General features: G+C 41.0%; 1 protein-coding gene across 2 annotated transcripts; it reads left to right on the forward strand.

Annotated features, from left to right (window-relative positions):
- Window positions 1-828: 828 nt before the first annotated feature.
- LOC110983040 (uncharacterized) lies at window positions 829-21163 on the forward strand. Of its 2 annotated transcripts, none has more exons than XM_087131041.1 (14): window positions 829-980; window positions 6626-6703; window positions 7171-7294; window positions 8008-8107; window positions 9375-9521; window positions 10477-10593; window positions 11570-11730; window positions 12013-12262; window positions 12841-12966; window positions 13388-13582; window positions 13770-14017; window positions 14613-17888; window positions 18835-18943; window positions 19998-21163. In XM_087131041.1, the coding sequence occupies exons 1-14, from the start codon at window positions 956-958 to the stop codon at window positions 21024-21026; spliced, it is 5985 nt and encodes a 1994-aa protein (XP_086987167.1). In that variant the 5' UTR covers window positions 829-955; the 3' UTR covers window positions 21027-21163. The 2 variants fall into 2 exon arrangements, with proteins under 2 accessions (XP_086987167.1, XP_086987166.1); XM_087131040.1 differs by lacking the exon at window positions 829-980 and adding an exon at window positions 5634-5841.
- Window positions 21164-21880: the final 717 nt, after the last annotated feature.

A 21880-nucleotide genomic window follows, 5' to 3' on the forward strand; every position in this document is an offset into this window, starting at 1 on the left:
TAACTAAATTTCATTCACAGTTTGTCGATTTGGCCAGTGCACACTTTGTATCTGATTTGAATTGAATCAAAATGAGCCAAGGCTGTCAGATTTGGAGTTCAGTTCGTCCTCCGGAGATTTATCTAAATCTGATTCGAAGCACATCTTGAATGGCCAGCTTAAACTGGACTTATTTTTCTTCTAAACAGTCAAACAGGCTGAGCTCTTCAACTAGGATATTTTTCCCACATAGAGATAGTCATAAAACAAGAGTACTTGTAACCAACAGTGATAAGAGGACCATTCGATTGCTGATACAGGCTTTCAATAAATCAATAAGCAAATTACAATGATAATCTCCGGCATAAGTATATCTTGCCCTGGGCACTCTGTAAGCATTGAAAGTTCGTAGACTTCAAGGATTTTGTTTTTCTTTCCTTTGCAGGTGCGGAATTTTGGTCCAGGTCCGACATTTTAAGGGCGTGGGATGGTTGCAGCCCTTGATAGCTCAATGGTCCGCTCAACTTCTACCTGGCTTCAATTTTAGGTCATCAAGAATTTCCCAATATTCTTACCCCATTTTATTTGGCCATTTTGTTGGAAGAATTCCCACCCAAAGTACTAGATGGCTGCGCTTTTACTCACAGAGTCAGTATTTTGGAGGACCATTTTAGTATTTTTTTGAGTTATTTTCTACTTTTGTTGGGTGGTGGGGGTTATTCCTGGAGGCCGAACGTACTAGATACCTGACCACGAGACGTTGCTCGTTCCGCGCGCAGTGGGTACAAGTGTAAAGAGGTAAGAAGCTCCCCACAGTTGCCGAAAGAGGGCGCTTTCTTTTCATCGTCAATGTAAATAACTTCTTGACAATGGCGAATCATCCGTTGCGCGTTCAAAGTGCCCTAACTTTCAGGCTTTATAACCGCCCTTTTTCACACTACACTTGAGTAATTATAATCATTTCGAAGTCAGAAACATGGAGGAACTTGAAGACAATGAAGGTAATGTACAAGCTCTTGAATCGCAGAGAAAAGAAGTCATTTCTGAACGTGCTCCACCATGTCCACGAAGTTAACGTAAAATGGTGATGCTCGACAGTAACGTCAGACGTCAGGCCTGCACATGCAACACGACTGAGTGATCTTTATGAGTCATTATTTCTCTGTATATTGGTAGGCTTATAGGGCCACGCCTGATTAATTGCTGTTCAACTCCTGCCCCATGCCAAGATGTGGGGAGTGGGGATTGTATCACTAGGCACTATCACATGTATCACTTGCATATCGAAGTGACCTGACCTGCTGACATGTCCGAACGTAGCCCCACTACTACCACTAGGCCTAGTGTGGCATGGACTTTCGCTACCACTCCATCCTTAGCCACACATCCTTATTTGCATGTTAGTGTAGTCAGATAGTGAAAAAGTTTGGCGCACCATCTTATAATTGTAGGCGTAATTTTTTTGCACACAGAGATGATCCTTAACCTCTCCACTTTCTTAGCGCCATTTACATGATTTAGGCCTATTGACTAATTTCACTCTCGTTGTTCTGGTATATTATAGTCTTTTTGCCTTCACCCATTCAATCTCATGGGCTCGCTGTCACAGTCGCCATCTTTTAAATAAGGTCGTTGAACATTATGCCACTTGACCCCTCATCGTCTCCACGGCTGTTCCATGTCAAGACATGCGAAAAGATACATGTACTACATGTACATGTACCAATGGCCTCTTCCAAAAATCACGCCTACGATTATAAGAGGGTGCGCCAAACTTTTTCACTACGCTGACACGCAAATTTTGTATACGGATGTGTGGCTAAGGATGGAGCGGTAGCAAGAGTCCGTTCCACACTAGTGGGGTTAGCCCGAACCGAGTGAGTGATATTAATAACGCAGTGGCTGTTGTTACATCAGCTAGTAACGCATCTCCCATTTTCTGTTGTTACGGCACTGCAACTGCGCAAGCGCCAACTTAAGCGCAGAATTCTGACTTTATTTCCCTTTAAAAAAATCCTCCAAAGCCTCTGATAAGTAATTAAAAGTAAGATAAGTAAGTAAAAAAAGATTCCTGCTTAGGCCTATACGATTAGAAACCAACATAAAAAACAATTATGGTATAAAACATGAAATTTAGGTGGAAAAAAATAAATTAGTCCAAGCGCAGATTTGAACTCTTACACCAGTGGTTCCTAACGTTCCACCTTGACCACTTGGCTACAAACATGACAAACGTACTATATAAACCCTTGTGATGATCAGCTACATGTACATCATGTACATGTACGTCATCGCACTTGCGCACTTCAGTGCCGTAACGATACAAAATGAAAAATGCATTATGACTGCCGTAACGATAGCCACTTCATATTAATAAAGTCTCCCCCACTCATTCACACTCCTCTTGCCATGTTGCCGAATGATTGAATGTTATTAAATTTATTATTATTAATAATAACCAGAGTTGTCAGGCGAAATGTAATGAGCAGTATGCCGTGACCGTGACTGACTGAGGCTGTTTAATTAGCAAGTCTTGTCTTGAATGGCCAATGTCAGTCAGTCATGTCAGTTTCAGTGGCATTCTTTTTGACCCTTTTACTTTAAAATTAGGGTCAACATGTTTACTGATGGAGTTACAGTATAAACATGACAATACATGTACATGTACATGTAGGTACAGACACAGCGTTAAATGGGTAGAGTGAGCATGGCGAGTGTTGTTCGGAACTTGTACTCATGGTTTGACTTTTCTGCCATAATAAATATGATCAGCATGTTCTCCTGACATGCTTTCATTTGCTACTGTACGTTTGACAGTACATGTGTAGCACTGACACGACTATGACATTACAATAACTTTGCAAATCCATATTACATGTATCTCAGATCTCATGCTCAAAGTTGATGGCCATAAAAGAAAAGGTACATGTACATGTATTTTCAAAGAAAAATTCATAAGTTTTTCATTCCTCCATACATGTATGTGTTACTTCATCAGATTTACACTTTTTGATATTAAAGAAAATTGGTCGCCAGATTTTTGATAGTTATTCAGTCATATTAAGAAAGAAAATTGGCAGCCAGATTTTTGATAGTTTTAAGTCATATTAAGAAAGAAAATTGATAGCTAGACGTACAATACATGTACCAACCAGACATGCCAGAGGGAACTCTTTGCAGGACTTGATTTTAGAGTTTAACTGTGGACATGGTGGAGTGTATCTTACATCTTGTTGGCCAACATAAATTTATTGATAAGGGTGCTGCATAGGTGTACATGAATATGTAATTTAAGGGAGCTTTTTGGCTGCCACGGCTTCTTGGCAGAAAACTGGGGTCTTGTTTACAGTCATACAGTTCACATGCACATTTCTTGACCAGTAATTTACTTTGCACAGCAAGCAGAATATTTGGCCATCACCCTAACCCTCCATCCAGGGTCACGTACACACATGTACAGCTGTATGTTCACCCAGCACTGCTGGTGTATCAATTTAGTTTTATACATGGAATTGTGCATGTACATGTATGGGGCGGTGCATGACAGGGGTGTCCGGTCTCCTGCAACTACGGCTTCAAATTTTGATTAAAAGAGGCAGTGGTGAAGAACCATAGCCAGTGTTCGAACTTGTGCATGCCATACAGTCTCACATGGAGACTTGCATCATGTGTTGCCAACATACATGTACATGTACACGACATACATGTACGTGTACATTGTAAACTGCTGAAACTATTTCTTGTAGGGGTTTTCCTGAAGATGCCGTATGTACCCCACTATATATTTGCAGTGGATGTTGGTAATGACATACATGATAAAGCCAAAAGTGCAAAAAATTTTTTTAAAGAGATACATGTACATGTATTGAGCTATTTCATGCAGCATCGTCATTAGAGGCGAGTATCGATTTTTGGACATTATCATTTAAACTGACTTTTATCGACAGCATTAAACCCTACTAAATTCTACAATATTCGAATATCAACTGGACTTTTGGTTAGACAATGAATTGTTGTGACAGAATCAAATCACAGCCAACCAGATTTTTAAGTTCATGAATCTCGCTTTAGAAAACTTTTGCAAGCTAAAGACCATCACTGCATCAGGATGGCTTTAATAGTTCAACACTGGCTTCATATTTATGTGTTTTACATTCTTGTGGAAACCCCGGGTGCAAGGATATCATTTTTTTTTTACATTAAGAGAAGAAATAAACAAATATTCACTGCTTAAAAAAAGCTGATGCATATTTGATTACAAAACATCATTGACTAACAAAATAATCCATCAGACATCTTGTTTCCATCACAAAGCTCACTGGCATTTGTGTGTGACCCTAAACTATAAGCAAAACTAAGTTGAGGAAGGAAACATACTGTATAAGGTGCTTTGGCTCTTGGTGGCTGGACATATCACTCTGCATCATTATGTCTAAGTGGCTTGCCTGCACAGTGTAACAAGATCCAACAGGTCAACTCTCCCCAAGGCCAGACAGCCTGGGAGTCTGTGGTTGCTAGTCACCACAAGATCCAACAGGTCAACTCTCCCTAAAGCCAATCAGCTTGGAGTCTGTGGTTGATAGTCACCACAAGATCGAACTGGTCAACTCTCCCCAAGGCCAAACAGCCTGGGAGTCTGTGGTTGCTAGTCACCACAAGATCCAACAGGTCAACTCTCCCCAAAGCCAATCAGCTTGGAGTCTGTGGTTGCTAGTCACCACAAGATCCAACAGGTCAACTCTCCCCAAGGCCAAACAGCCTGGGAGTCTGTGGTTGCTAGTCACCACAAGATCCAACAGGTCAACTCTCCCCAAGGCCAAACAGCGTGGGAGTCTGTGGTTGCTAGTCACCACAAGATCCAACAGGTCAACTCTCCCCAAGGCCAAACAGCCTGAGTGAGAGTCTTTGGTTGCTAGTCACCACAAGATCCAACAGTGGCATTGTTGGGACTAGCTTCCATTGTCTTTAACATGACCAGTTTGTTTGGCTGCGGTTGAATGTCTGGTGCATCAAAGTGCCTCAGACTTTTTCACCAGATGCACTGCATCTGGCAGGTCTAGATTAATGTGCATAATGAACACGTTTATGGTGGAAGAAAAAAATTATAAGTGCTACATACAGGTGTACTTGATATTCACACTGATTGTACACGTATACCACACCACTGTACAGAGGACCTTCGTGGAGCACCCTCACAGAGGACAAGTCTTTGTTGCTGTGCTTGAGTAGACACTACTGTATTTCATTGTCACCTTAACCTAAATAACAAACATGTCCTCTGTGAGGGCGTTCCATACAGGCCCTCTATTGAACACAGACCCTTGAACTTATTAGAATGACAGAAATTTCCATACATGTGGACCACCCTAAAAAATCAATAATGTGCTTGGGAGCAACATATTGGGTCTCAGGCATATACTGTACTTTAGAATTGACACATGCTCATAGCAGGTGATGGTGGGTGTGTGGAAAACAGCTGTGACCAATGATATGATAGATGTCCTGAAGGTTAGTCATTGTTGGCAAATACTCGATAGTGTCACACCCTAGACAATGCAACTACAGCTTCCCCAGACTGTCAACTAACCACCTGACCACTGATAATTGGCTCCATATTGCACTTTTCAGTGCTCTGTTATTTTTCAGTTAGGATTTTGTACATTTGATGTGATGACATGATTGGCTCAACTTTCATCCTTGCGTTCAGTTGTAGTACTTGTTCTTGTCACTTTTCCTAAATGTTACACAATCCTGCAGTGAATTGTGGCATTACCTGTTGATGGATTAACAGTTGGACATTATACTCATTCCAGTTGGACAAAGGAATCATGGCACTCAGAGGGAAAGTAGTTTATTTTCAAGGTACATGTACTGTGCAAATGCATTGCAGTATTGTGCAAACACATGCATCTTATAGAGAGAATGTGCAGCGTGCATCGTGGGTACATGTACAATGTACATACATGTACATGTATACTGGCAGGCAGACTTAAACATGATACTTGTACCATGTACATGTACATGTATCATATCATGTGCATACCAACTACCATGAATATGTGTAGAGTTATGAGTAAATAATAGGGAGGTTTCAAACGCTAACGGTTACATTTAGCACGCCGGATATGTCACCAGTTTATGTGGTGTCATGATACAGGTGATACATAGGTCACTCTCTGCTAATCGTACACACGGCATGGACTTGCTACATTGTACTTGTACAAAACGTGTAATTTCAAATTTCCAGTTAATCTGTGTTACATTCTGTATGTATTCACAATCTGAGTGAAAATTACTGAATTGCTGATGTTCACTGGTTGGTTTTGTGGGTTTTTAAAATCTTTCAAATACAAAAACATTAGTGTACAAAAGGTCAATTTCAAGGTGGTTTCTAGTGTCAGAAATAGACTTCGCGAAACAACGTATAGATCGTTAACAGATACAGAGAGCTAAATGTTCATCCGTTCACATGCGAAACCTCCTTGCAGACCAAACAGTGCTTACTCATGTCAAACGTTATTAGCATGTACATTCATGTGTGCACAGTACAAGTATTAATGTAAATAAGTAAATACTGTACATGTACTGTACATGTAAACTACTTTCTTATTTCTAATTCTTTCCTTTTTCAAATATTTTTTTTCAGATGATCAGTTTTTCTTCAGCCGTGCTCCAAGAATGCCAGAAGATGACATCATTATGTCAGAGGTTGCTATCCTTACAGGTACATTCACCATACATACATGTACATGTATACATGTATGTATCATTTGTTACATTTGCCTGGAGCAGAAGCACCCCCTAATTGGTTGAAAAGAGCCATGTTGGTTGGGAGTGTTCATTTTCCTGGTAGCGATGCAACTGTAATGTGTACATTTCTTAGTCGTTCATGAACCAGCAAAGTTGAGTTAGACCAAATGTGTCTCTGTTGCTGAGAACATTGTGCCTCTCTTGGTCCAGTTCGAGGCCCATTGCAGCTCTGTACAACATTTGCAACATTTTCACACCATAGGACATTGACAGTCTCCTCAGCTCTGTACAACATTTGCAACATTTTCACACCATAGGACATTGATGGTCTCCTTAGTAGTCTACGTTGTTCTTTGTTTCCTTCTTAATCATGGAAATTGTGGAGGCATTCATTCAAGTGTCCTCGTAACCGAATTGTATTACTATTTTTTTTCTTTTCAGGAGGGAGAGACCAGCATGGCAGGCCAATCATTGCATTTCCAGCCAGGTATCACACGATACTGGAGTCAAAGGTCAAAGCAAGTGGTATGGATAGTCTTCTCCGATACTACATTGACATCACAAGGTTTGTCATAACATGTGACCCTAACAAAAACGGTCTTCACTTGTACAATGATATTTTTGTACAGTTTCTTATTAAAGCCTGGAAAGTGTACTCAGAAATCCACTTTGAGGCAATATTTCAATTTTTTGGCATGTACATGTACATTGAATGCTTGTGGAAGACAGTTACATGTACATGTATCATAACTGAGGTCTTTTTAATCTATAATGCCTTGATCTGCAGTCCACATAAATCTGTAATATAAATGTACACACAGTCTATGGACATGGCAGACAGCAAGGTCTGGTTTGATACACACATAGGAGACTTAGGGTTGTACAGCCCAGAATCCCTATGTTGGGAATTGGGTGCCAAAGTTGCTCAATGGATAGTGTCCGATTGGACAGACTTGGCTGTGAAGAATCTTAGTAGACTGCCTACAGGCACACAGTCTGTACACTGTACATGTAATATTGGCATAGTTAGTTGTGTTCTTGTGTGCACAGAAATTTACATGGGCACTAAACGTTTTCCTTGCATAAAAAAATTGCTGACAGACAGGTGATAAAACAAGCAGATGATGGCTTGCAAAATTTGTAAACAGTGCACATATCCATCATGCACAGCACATAATGAGTAGATGTACAATGTTTGCTTAAAGATCATTATCACTGTGGCCATATTAACATAATTTGGAAGGCATAAACATAAATTTATCTTTGGCTATATTACAGGGTAGCTGACAGGAAGCGTGGCTTTGCATTTGTCACCGATCTCAGATTTTCTACATTGGATTTTATTCTCCTGATGAAATCAATACTCAACAGCATCCAGGTAGGATGGTGTACATGTACATGCATTTTAATATTGTCACTTATAAAACATGCATACATGTCCATGTAGAAGTCATTTTACGAGCTGGTTTGCATTTTTTTGCAACAAGTGACGTCGGCAAACTGAGGCATTGCTTTGTACCTGAGCCTGGATTCATGACAGCAGCTTGGATTCCTGGCCCTTTAGCTCTAGAGTCTGTGTGTAAAATCCCTCAGTTGTGTAGTGTAATCTAACATTTACATGTAATTTTTGATTAAAATTAATTGAATTATTTAATTGAGATATGGTTTTTTGAAGGCTGGAAGTTATATACATGTACATGTACCAGAGCTGTATATGCTAACTAGAGTTGAAGTAAACAGTCTACTGTGCATACCCCGGTCATGCTTCTGCATATATTCGTACCAGCATTTGTACTGTGTTTTCAAGCTTCAGACATTGAATAAGATACATGTACCTATGTCAGTTTGAGACCTTCCATTAATTTTTATGAGGCTTTAATGTACGTACGCTTACATGTCAAAAAGATGTGGGTGATGTACATAATGTACCATATGTACAATTGTACACGTACAGATATGCAGACAGCACCCCAGGGCCGATTTCGTAGAGCTGCTTAAGCACATACATGTAAATTGCAAAAAAACCTTGCTTAATAAATAAAGGTCATCAGCTCAAACTCTGTGTGATTGTCATGTTAACCAAAAGACAGGTACCAGTAAACACCATTCCAAAACAGTATACATCACAAGAAGTTTTGGCTGGTAAACTGATTTCTCAAGCAAGGTGTTTTCTCACTTAAACATGTACATGCTGGTGGGCCAATTTCACAGCGCTGCTTAAGCGAAAAATTTGTTTAAGCATGAAAAAACCTTGATTGACAAATCAGGTTACCAGCCAAAACTTCTTGTGATGTTCTAGTATGTTGTTTTAGAATGGTATTTACCTGTCTTTGAGCTGATAACCTTTGTTTCTTAAGCAAGGTTTTTTTTCGTGCTTAAGCAAATTCTGTGTTTATAAGCGGCTCTATAAAATTGGCCCCCTTGGGTTGCTGGTATGTTATATTTGTACAAGTATGTACATGCACAGTGTTTGTGAAACAAATTGGAGACCGGACTAGGGTCAGTAACCATAGTAACCATGTTCATAAAGTTTAACAAATAATCGCTGATTGAACTTGACTCATGATGTGGTGTTGTTTGCTTAAAGCATTGAAATTCCATTTTATGCAGTAGTTTTTATGTTATGTTGTTTTGTTTTTGGTCAGGCTGAGATGAAAGGAGCAATAGGAACCTGTGTGCTTTATGCAATACTTCCACTCAACAAGAAAACGCACAAAGATACTTTGACTCATCTAGCGCTGAGACAAAGCAAGAAGAAGATGAACAAGAATATTATACCACCTTACTTCCAGGTAGGCCTTCAAGCAGTGTCATTGTTGAATCAGCCGGTTGGGTATTCCAACAGAGCATGCTCAGTACGAGGAACACCTATGGATGTGTGTCATAGTCTGTCCTATCAGCATAGCCATACGTTGACCCATGCACCTGCTGTGTGCCTGAAAGACCTTGGCTTTTTGAAATACTGAACTGGCTCATTGTGATGCTTTTTGTGCCATTTTTATAAACTCTTCTAAAGTAGGCATACGTGTAATAGTACCTTTGTCTATCAATGAAGCAGGTTTCCCTGACCTGTAAGGGGGAACCTCATTGATTTAGTGAGTACCTCAGCCTTTTCTGGCTTGTTTTGCCAACTCTCGCTGAAAACAGGAAAAAATTTATGTAAAGATAACAGAAATGTTGGACTAGTTCAATTTTAGATTGTTTCGTCTGAAACAAAGGTCTCAAACTACAAGAATGATGTATTTTTGCAGGAAGTAGGTTGAGAGTTAATGTACTACTACAGTTTTTTTAGGTCTTGTCAACAACATTTGTATTTACTGCGGGCATTTTTAATTTTGTCCAAATTATTTGGCCTCCCTCTTCTCACCAGCACCCCAGCAAAACCCTGCAATGAAGAGCAAACATAACTTTTGATGTTTGTCTCTTGTTTACACGCCACAGTTGTAATGATATGATACAGCTAAGCTAGGTCCGGTATGAGCCTCCAGCTGGTGTAAGAGAGGGTGCTATGGTTTCTTACCGGTAGCAACAGAGGCTCCTTTTGGTTAGAACTGAACTTCGCTTGTTCATGGATGACAATGAAAATGCACACTTGACCGTCACATCGCTACCAACAAAATAAACACTTCCAACCAATGTGGCTCTTTTAAACCAATGAGGGGATGATTTTGCTGGAGGCGGATAATGGTACATGAAACTATTTCATCTAATTCATGTCTTTAGCTGTCTTTCTTCTCTATGTTATAGAGCGTTGCCATTGATGATGAAGTGGAGCTGTACAACTACATTGAGAAATCTCACCTGACACCAGAACTAGGAGGCTATCTACAGTACTCACACCGTGATTGGGTTGCATTTAGAAAGGTGAGTCACTGAGGTCATGGTGGTGTAGAGGCTGGCTACAGTACTCACAGCTTGATTGTGCATTTAGAGGGGTGAGTCACTGAGGTCATGGTGGTGTAGAGGCTGGCTACAGTACTCACACCATCAATGTGCATTTAGAGGGGTGAGTCACTGAGGTCATGGTGGTGTAGAGGCTGGCCACAGTACTCACACCGTGATTGGGTTGCATTTAGAAAGGTTAGTCACTGAGGTCATGTTGGTGTAGAGGCTGTTTACAGTACTCACACCATCGTTGGGTTGCATTCAGAAGGGTGACGTTGTGTGCATGTCACTGAGGCTTTGGTGGTGTAGGGGTTATGTGCATTATTCTCACCATGGCTAGCTTACATTCAGAAGACAAGGTTTTGTAACCCTACATGTTCTTGAGTTCATGGTGGTGTAGGGGTTACGTGCACTACTTATTCTCCTGTTTGATGAAACATTGCATTCAGATATAGTTGAATTAACTTTGACTTCATTGCATTATAGACCTTTTTCCTGTGATGTCACGATCGTGCTGGACCGCCATGTGTTGTGATGGTAATGAGTGGATAGTGTTGTGATGGTAATCTACCTAGTCAAGATAAACTACTCCAGCATGCAGCGTTCCTACATGCGCTTGTACGTGGTTGAAGCTGCCTGCAGGAATGTATGCAATCATTGTGGCCATGGCGGTCCACACGTGGTGTTTTTGTTTACATTTAGTACAATCCAGTCACGTGGATGGAAAAGGCCTGTACTTGTTCCATGCTCTTTTGGTCTTGCTGATTGGTCACTTTGATGAAGCAGTAGGAATTTGGGTGTTCTTTAATGTGGATTCTGTGTGGCATATTTGGTGCAGGTGCACTTGTAGATGTTTGGTTTCATTGTACATGTACGTGTAGATTGCTGCTAATTTGCATGAGATATTCTTTGGCTGTTACATTTTTCTTATGTTGTTCTTTTTTGCTGATTGCAGATTGTTGAGCCATTGTTTGGTAATTTTGAGTTTGTTCAAGTCAGACTTAGTGACACCTACCAACATCTTTCTGCAATGGCAAAAACAAATGTAGGACACAGTAAAGAACAGCTCCAACAAACACACAGCCAACTGCAAGAGACTTACTATGATATTAGAAGGCAAGTGTATATTTATACTAGAATACATTCCGGGCAGGATCTTCATTCTTGAAATGGCAAGGCAATTTCTCATTTGCAAAGGGCACTTGTATTCAAAAATCAACTTGTCTGTGGGGACATTTCAATGGGCATTGAGGTAAAGACCAGGGGCATCAAGGCGATTGCCTCTGATGCCTCCGTGAACTTCCTGCCCTCAACAATCTTGTTTGTAACATTGTCACCAACTTTCAGGCATACAAACTTTACAACCGACCCAGCATTTTTGTTAATTCTCTTCTCTAGAGGATTGCAACTAGATCAAGTTCTTGATCAGTGTGAAGAGCTCCTTGCAAGATTCTCCAGCTGTGATGAAGAGGATGTATTCACTGTCTTAGCTCAGAAACCAGTTTTTAAGGAAACAAAGGAGATGGTGGAAGGATGCCGTGATCAGCTGATTGCTGCAAAGAAAAAGATTGAAGATGATTGGCATAGCACGTCTAGCTGGATCATTCAAGCTATACAGCTCATTGAGTATAGAGAGGATGTCAATAAGGTATGTATCCTGATCAGTGCTTAAATAAATTGATAATGTCAGATTAATGTTGAGGGCAGATCATGAACCAAAATTTAAGGGCTGAATTTCTTTGTTTTTTTGGGGGGGGGCTAAATTTTTTTAAATGTAACCTTCAGTGGTCTTTTGGAGGGCTTAGGCTACCCTACCCTTTGGTACTTTTCATGCACTGGTTAACCGTGACAGTCCTCAATAGCTAATTTCAATATAATTTATACGATCACGAGGGAAACGAAAACAAAATTGATGCCCTCTCATTTTTTGCCAAATTATCTTAGGGGGTGGGCATAGTATTGTCTTTGTCCTTCCCATTGCACTCTCTCTTCTTTAAGTTATCGATGGCATAAACATTAAAACAATGACAGCAGACTACCCTCACAGTTTGCTGCCAACAGGTTGATAAATTGGCAGTCAATAAGCTGAACAACTTGATTGGAGAAGAGCATTCATTTTCCCTGCAGGAAATGGTGTAGTGAATCGTGAGTGATTAACAACATACAAGAGTGCATGCAAAGACATACAGACGCGTTTATTCTGTTCTGTTGGACTGTCTTTTTCAGTTACTGGATTGGTTGAAATCCAAGAAAGAAAGAGATCTCCAACATGTTGCTGATATCGCTGATAATCTGAGCCGTGCTGAGATGTTGTGTAATCACTTTGAGACAGGATTTCTCCTCAAGGCTGAGGTAGGCTTTTAAGTAGATTGTGACTTGCATTGTGTATGTAAGTGACTTGTGCGAGTAAACATGTGTAAATCTTTTGCATTGCTTTCACTTTGCCCATATCTGCATCTCCTCTGCTTGAATACTGTGATATGCATGTAGAAGTTTCATTTTTTTACAATGTCGGGTTGTCAAATATTAAGACAGTTAGTCTTCATATTCTCACATTGCATCCTCTCATAAATCAGAGATTAGTCAAGTAACCTCAAAGCAGAAGTACTGCAAAGGCCTGGAAACCCTTCACTCAAAGCTGAAAGGTGTGGTAATGATGCACCTGCTACTGTAGATATTGAATTGATTGGAAAATTTGAAGGACAGTGGTACACAAAGCAAAGATCCCTGTTTTACAGTCACATTGATCAAGTTACTGTTTTGTTTCTTCCAGGAGAAAATGTCCAGGGTCAGTGACCTAGTGCAGCAGGGGGAGGAAATGGCTATGAATAATGGCAATTCCAGCCGAGGGGAAATCATGACGCTCGCCAACACGTTGAAGCAACATTCAAAGGACTTCCAGAATGCTTTGCAGAAACACCAGCACATTCTACAGTCAGTCTATCGGTTTCATCAACTCTACAATGAGGTGAGTGCTGTGCTGTTGACACTTCATCTGTGGATTCTGTCTTTTGATTCTTGCCAACACCAATGGTTTTTTGAGAAAGGAACCTTTTTCCGTTTTCTTCATTTCTGCCAAAGCATACTTTCTTGTTTTATTTTCACCTGAATCAAGCTCATATTAAGGATTTTTTCATATTTGTTTTTTACTCCAGGCACGACGCTGGTACATCAGTTGCATCAAATTTCTGCCCCCTGACCTGTACGACCTCTACACTGACCTTAAATCACACTCACAAAGTCATGATTCCCAGGCATTACGTCTCCAGTGGGAGGAAGATGTTAGACGGTTTCTGCACAAACACCCCTTGATGGCAAAAGAAGAGTTGAAGCAAGTGAAGCTGATACCTGAGGACATTGGAGCCGCTTCACTAAAGAAGAAAGGACGACTACTGTCCTACAGGTAGATTTTTATTTCTGGTAATGACACCAAGGATTCCTCAAAAGTGCCCTAGGCGCTGTAGCTTGCAAGCCTGTGGAGAGGAGAAAGTGAGAAGCAGAGGTGGGAGGAAAACCCCAGGGGAATATTCTGGGTAAAACTTATGGAGTCAGGTAGGCACAGAAAACCCAATCCACATATAGGCCAAGCCAGGTTTTGAACCCGGACCACAGAGGTGAAAGGTAAGGAAAGAAGTACCATGCCAACCTGACTCCCCCACATTAAACAGACCGTGGTGTCACTAAACATGACGCATAATATCAAGCACTTTTATAAAAAATTACTTTGGGAATACCTCATTTTTCTTCAAGAAATAATACATGTATCTCTGGTCTCTTTTTTATTTCCTAAAGTACCATTTATGATTGGATAGCTCTGGCTTCATATCATTCACCTTGCATTCAACTCTCCTAGCACCTCCTTGAATTGCCTCCTGTTTTTTAATTCTACTTTTACAAGGACAAAGGGGCTCGGCCTCATTATACCACAAACTTCCCAATTATTCATAACTACAAAAAGTCACAGGTGTTATTGTTTCTCTTCTTCCACTGTGATGCAGGTGCCTCATTTTGACAAATTTACTAAGTCACAGACTGAAGATCTCTGCTTCAAACATCAGAGACATCCTGAAATGGCAGTCAGAAATTCGCAATCGATCAGATGATTCAGCATCCCATCAAAGTGAAAGACTGCCCTCTAGTGATCGAATGCATAAAGTATCGTCATCAAATAGTCTGGATTCATCAGATCAAACCAGACACGAGAAACCAGATAAAGGGAGACAGGGTAAAAGTCATTTGGCAAAGACAAAAGTTGAGAAAGAAGATTTCCATAACAGAGGTACACAAACCCCAGACAGGGTCAGAAGACACAACAAACAGAGAGACATATATCCCGATAACAGTAATTCTGTTGAAGATACAGATGACGATCCCTTGATTCAAAAGATAGGGCATCCAGGTTCATTCTATGACAAATACAGTAACAGACAGGGTCAAATAATGAGTGATGATGATGCTGCTGACGGTATTAGAAAAACCCAGGAGGATGTACAAAGAAACAAAAACATCTCAACGATGGCTGAGCGGGAAATAGCTCACGCACAGCAGGCATCGGTATCACAGCCAACTGTCCTTACAGAACAGACTGTGAGAGGTCACTCGCCATCTAGGCAGTCCTCTAGGGAATATAGCTCACAAAAGTATGGCATATATGGAGATTCTGATTTTGAAGATGATACTGCAGTGACCATACATCATAAGGGACATCCTCCTTTGCCACAAGGACTCTCAGAATACCTGTTGCCTGGCAACCAGATGCATCATCAAGATAATCACTTCATCTTGTCATCTTCAGATCCTTCCAATGTTGTTGGTGAGAATCAGATATCAAACTATGGGTTAATGCAGCCAGACCCAACCCAGACCACGAGATATCCTCCCCAACTTGGTGCATATGACGCACATTCACAGCATACAGCAGTTCCTAACGGCGCACCTGCTATCCTCAACACCAATCAAAGCTCCTCCTTAGACTTGCATTCGCAACCAGAGAATCGCACTTCACCTTACCAGCTGCGTCCTACCTCGTCATCGCAAAGGTCTTTGCCACAACGACCTCCAATGAGCTTCCATGGTAGCTTGATGAATATTCATCAATTACATGTGGACAATGATTTCTCTGCAACGGGTGAACCACATGCTAGGCACAATGAAGTACTGAACAGTTCTCCACTTACAAAGCATAGAAGTTTGATCAACCTGAGTCAATCCCCAATTATGGATCAAACACATAGTGGAATTATTCAGAACAACTCAATTCAGACATCACCTGTAAGATCAAATCACAAAGTGTATTCATCTCCAAGCAGTGGGGGTAATGCCTCCATGCAGGATAGCAGAATATACCTCGCAGAAGATGGCTCTGTAAATCCATACTGGTCTGTACGGCCATTGCTGCAACATGGAATGTCAGAACCAAATGTTAATACTCCATTTCATGATGATGTGGCCTCTCCATACAGTCAGGTTCTAACTAACTTAATGACTGTACGCCAAGTAACAAGTGCCAGACCATTCAGGTCAAGAAAACGGCCAAATTTAGCTCACTCCAAGTCAAAGAAAATAAATACTCTGGATTCTCATTCTGTATCTCGTAGTGAAATGGATCTACAGTCTGTGCCACGGAACCATTCACTTCCAAATGGTCTGTCCGTCTCAGAACAAGCATTGCATCACGATGAACCTAGCCATGAACAAAGCTCACCACCAAATATCACGGCATCAGCTTATCCTAGCGTTGTTGGATCTGACCCCCAGGTTGAGTATTATAAGAAATTGTATTCCTCATCTACACCACAGTTAAACCATTCTACCTCTGCATCAGGACACAAAAAAAGAGAGTACACTTTGGATCCTTCCGGTCATACATGGATGCATGATATCCCAGTAACTCAGACGAGACATTCACCACAACTCTCTGCTCGGATACCATCATCTCTTCCTCTGTCTCCTCTTGCTCTTCTTGAGTTAGAGGTTGCCAAGGAAACCATGGATGCTAAGGATGCTAAAATAGAGGATGAACATAATGAGGAGCAGAAGAGAAGGCAAGGTGTGATTGACAGCATTGTTAACCAATCAAAATCAAGTATCATATCACATGATGAGAGAGCTTCCCTTGACCGAATCCAGTCAAAGGGTCATAAAGGTCGTAGTTTGGAAAAGAGGAAAAAACATGCAAATGCACTGAGTCCCCCAAGAAATGTGGATGAAAAACTGAGAAATTCCTCCCCTAATGTATTCATTTCTAGAGAGGGGCAGTACTTGTCACTTCACCAGAATGGACAGTCATCTTCCTTTCAGCCTCAAGAAGTCGGCATGAAGTTGGAGAATGGCTGGAAGAGGCATTTCAGAGATTCATTTGTGTCTCCAGTGGTAGCTTACCATTCCACACCAGTGTCAGTCCACAGACCAAGTGCTGAGCATCAGTTTAGCCTGTCTACAACACTCCCCCAAGATCAACAAATTCAAGCTCTTCTCACCTCAAATGAACGTGATTACAGACAGCGCGAACAGTTAGTTGGCAATGCCCAGAGGCATACTGTATACAAAGTAGGTGAAAGCCCTGGCATATCAACTGCTGTGTATCCGAGGGACCAGGTTAGAAGACGACAAGCAGAGATGAATTGGAGACAGGAACATCTGAGGGAGTTAGACTTATCACCTAAGACTCAACCTCATCTTCTTGGTCCTCATTTGAGGGATGAAACCTCATCAGAACCTCTTTCTGACTGGAGGGAGCAACATTTACAAGATCTTGGGATAACACCAAGCATGCCGCAGTCTAACTTGAGATACAATCCAACCAGCAGAAATCCTTCAAGTATTTCTGCCTCAGAGGATTATGACTGGAGAAATCAGCATCTGATAGACCTGGGAATATCCCCAAACATGCATCAATTTACAGGAAATCAAGTTCCAACTCAGGCAGAGACGTCTGTCGGTTTTTTAATTGAAGGAACTAAAAATGACTGGAGGAAGCAACATCTGTTGGAACTTGGTTTATCCCCCAACATGCATCTCTCTAGACAAAAGCAACGTTCGGTCATTGAGAGAGAGAGTACTAGGAACCTGGAGTCAAACTCTGCCTTGGGTCTGAACAAGCCAGTAGAACCGATAGCGTGTCAGAGAGCTGTGACAAGGTCTGTTGACCTTAGAGATAGTGTACAAAATATTGCTCCGATGACCGGCAGATCACAAGGTGTTAATGAGAGCGGGCGGAGTTTGGATGATATGGACGAGATCCACCAACTTACGGATGAAACAGCCAAAAAGAGGTAAGTGTGCTGATCACATTTGCTTACTATTCTCCATGATGTTTCTGCAAAGTCGGGAGTCTTGGGTTCGAATCCCTCCCTAGCCAGCTTGTGATTTTTTTCGAACACTTGAACCACACTGAGAATACTGTGTGAATATATCTGCATGAACACTATTGTAAGGACAGATGCTTATATAAACCTAACATGCCTATGCAGAGTCAAATATCATTGGGTCATAGTTGAAAGAAGTATTGCACCATCAACAACCCAAAACTGTTTTCATTGTGTTGAGTCCATCCTTAATCTTGTCAATGCCATCAAGAAAGGATTTTACAGTGACAATGTTAACCGTAACCTTACATAATACGGAAAATTTCTGCTTAGTAGTAAAATGTAGTGTACAGCGCTGCTGCTTGTAAGAGGACATGACCTTATTGTTCTCTGAACCCACAAAATACAAAAGATAAGACAATGTACATGTACCATACAGTGCTGTGTCACTATGACTGATGATGATGCTGTTTTCTGTACGAGTAACAATGGAGGGTGCCCTAGCCCGAAGTAGTAATTTGTAGAGCTAGGTCCTTCACGCACAGACTACTGCTCAGTATTTTGTACATGTAGTACGGAGTACTGTAAGCCAAATAATATGCTTGGGTAAGGGTTAATAAGAGGACCTGTGATAACAGGAACCTTGCACGTATGTGTGTATTATTAGAGATAAAAACAATGAAAGGTAAGATTTGGGACCTAAAATTTCCTTGTTATAAGCAGAATCTTTATTAACCATGTTAACAGTGCTTTTATTAAGAGGTTTGACTGTATAGGACTTCAAAGGGATCCTATGAAGACTGTATGAAAATAACGTTAGTTCTCTCTGAAGATGCACTCAGTACCGGGGGGGGGCAGATGCAAATGATTTGCTTTTGAAGTTACCAAACCCTTCCTTCTGTTTATTGTCCAGTGTTCGATTTGCACACCTACATGTATCTGATGAGACCATCTTAGATGCTGAAGAGAAAGTGCAAGAGGAGTTAGCTCAGAAGCTTCACCTGCTTGAACTTAAACTGAAGGTATAACAGTTTCTTCTGTAGCAAAATTGTACCACAAGTGTCCAATGACTTGGTTTGGTAGCATTGGAAATTAAATTGGAACTGCATGTATTTCGTTGAGTTTTGTTTCACGTTAGATTCCATTTGTCTATTTCTTTTACAATCATGCATGTTCAGTAGGGGTGAGATTTGTCCGATTTTGTCTAGATTTTCCCGTTATTTTGTGTGAAATGTGTTCAAGTTATAGGGATTTCTTTTTTGCATGGATTTGCTGAAAAGGAGATTTTATCATCATACCAATTCTGCAAGAAAGTGAATGCAGCACTTGCGGAAATTTAAGTTTAGAGCATGTTTCTTTGAGTTGTTACTCCTGCTATAATGCAATGGAATGCTGATGAATAGTGGTGTACACATGTACATGTATGTGTGAAACTGTAAGGACTTCGCATAACTCTTAGCTGTATGTACAGGCCATGCCCTTAGGTACTATCCGTATATATATTAGGGCGAATATTTTAACAAAGCTGTTGATTGGTAAAACAAAAACATTTTGGCATTTAGCCAACCAGTTTCATTTATTGAAACGTTCTCAGCTCCTAAGGGAATCTGCATCCTTTTGTATTCAGGTGACCACTGCTTCATTAATAGAGTACTTAAGTGTGACGTCACAGTGAATAAGAAAACGAATGGATTATGCGTGCGTGTTGGTTCACGTGCTGGTTCACGTGTTGGTTCTCGTGCTAATGCCCTTTACACACTTACATGTATTGTGTGTGTGGCGTATTCACTTTGGTACTCCATACTGCTGCTGTTTTAACCAAGTGAGAAAGTTGTGTTGAATGCTTGTTCTGCCCCACTTAATTTTTCTTTATTGGATTCTAAGAATTTAATGCAGAGTTTCACAAAAAAGAATGAAAGTGCATTTGAAATTTATGTCATCGCATTTGTGTCATAAACTGTTTCTCTTGAAATACAGGTGCACTGCATCCTCTGGAGGTAGGCAAGGAAGAATAACTCCAGATGAACTATAGTACATGGCTCATTAAAGCCGTTTGGTTTTGTTTTTCCATTACAGGCGGAAGAGACGTCACTGATGTACAGCGACTTACTTGATACAGAAAAGGCAGGTCTGGACCTTGAACTGAGAGATTTAGATCAAGAAGAAGCAGCATTACAGAGAGACACAAACCATCAAGGGATTTCTCATCTGATACAGCTTAATGGTGATGTCAGACCCACACATCTGATTGGTCAGCGCAATCAGCAGGTAGCTAAATCTCCTCAACCGACACCGTCTGAGGAAAATGTCCTCTCACAGCGCTTTAAGAGGAGTCAACCTGTGCATGCCAGTCAGCACCCTGGTCAACCAGGAAAGATCCAGGGTGATCAGTACACTGCAGTTAATAAGGACCAGTCCAGTCATCCACGTCTGCTACAGGGTGCTGTTCAGCCATCAGTTACTTGGACAACTCAATGTCAGGAAGCGAATCAGCATCGTGGCTACCACGCAACACTCAGCAATGCTGATTCTGCTAAGCAGGTGAAAGCTCAGTTATTGTTTAATGATAATGACGAAGGAGCTAAAAATGGAGCAAAGAAGCTGCCTCAAGAAAGTGTTGGTTCAAGAGATGTGCTTCAAAAGATAGGTTCTGGCACAGTTAAAATCATGGAGAAGTCTTTGTACAAAGTTAACCCTAACCAATCTGATAGAATTGAGTACAAATCTTATAATGGTACCAGTGATGTAAATAAAGTCAAGGATAAGGCTAATGGAGATATTCATGTTGCAAATACCCAAGATGTACTTGATGATCAGCATCATACAGTCAGTGCACAGGTGCAGGACCATTCAGTGGCCGGAGCTGATGCTAAGCAAATTGATTTAGTCAACCATCATGGCAACATTGATGCACAGAAATCTGCTGATTCTGGGAGACGTATTGTCAATTCTGTCTCTGGTTATGGAGAAGGTCAGGAGCTGGTTGACAAACCAGCGAAAGATGACTCCTCCATGCTGGTATTACCCGACAACAGATATAATGGTGGGAGTAGAGAACCGACTAGAAAGGAACCCAACGGGGGTCATGAAGGAAGAGAAAAATGAATCTGATAAGTCAGTCACTAATGCAACAAAGAGACATCAGGCTCTTGTAAATTCTAGAGATGTGGAGAAAAAAGAGCTTGTTGACAATGAAAGAATGCTGGAGGCAGACAGAGTTGTTCCAAGGGAAGATTTGAAACAAACTTTGTCCGAGAGAGATCATACTGCAGCTGACTACATAGCCTGTGCATTAGGGATGGACTTTGTGAATGACAAGGCCAGTTTGACTGTCCAGCCATACAGCAACTCAAGTAAGTCTATCACACAGCAGCTTGATGAGCAGAGGCTTGAATTGAATAATCAGAACACTCCTCGTGTTAATTTGCCAAAGTCGCAAGGTAGCTTAGATGAAGGTCCTTGCTCTCCAATACGGCAGTGGTTGAAGGAAAAGGAAAGTTTAGAAATAGAAAGTGGACAGTCAGGTTATTCTGAGCAAAATTTGACCGGTAGAGTTGAGGATGAAAAGATATCAAACGTTGATTTTGCTCATTCTGCTGTTGAATCACCAATAAATGCAAGCCATGCCCAAAGTCTAACAATGAGAGCACAGAGTACTTCACCCATTAGACAGTGGCTAAGGGAACAAGAAGAGAAAGAAGCTCGCTTGAAACAAGACAGTTCAATGATTGATTCGGGGAAAGGCTCTGATGTGAGGCCTGTGGGTTCATCAGGTGACTTAGAGAGCTCTAGGGATTTGAAACAGAGTCCTGATTCCACTAGACGACGGACTAATTCATTAATTCCAATACCTGTTGATTCTAAAAGAATTCCCGGTGCTCTGAAGCACGCTCCATCAGAAACAAGACAGAAGTCTAGTTCATCTATCCCTGTGGACAAAGGTCTCTCTAAATCTTCAC

The sequence above is a fragment of the Acanthaster planci genome, linkage group LG21 (genome assembly GCF_054643075.1).
Source record: "Acanthaster planci isolate LZ-2023a linkage group LG21, COTS_SCS, whole genome shotgun sequence".
Taxonomy (NCBI): domain Eukaryota; kingdom Metazoa; phylum Echinodermata; class Asteroidea; order Valvatida; family Acanthasteridae; genus Acanthaster; species Acanthaster planci.

Excerpts from the sequence above, each read along its gene's own strand:
- LOC110983040 (XM_087131040.1), top strand. The coding sequence starts at position 5,808 with ATGGCACTCAGAGGGAAAGTAGTTTATTTTCAAG. Across the intron at positions 6,704-7,170 it reads AGAGGTTGCTATCCTTACAG|GAGGGAGAGACCAGCATGGC; the intron begins GTACATTCACCA and ends TTTTCTTTTCAG. Across the intron at positions 10,594-11,569 it reads ATTGGGTTGCATTTAGAAAG|ATTGTTGAGCCATTGTTTGG; the intron begins GTGAGTCACTGA and ends TGCTGATTGCAG.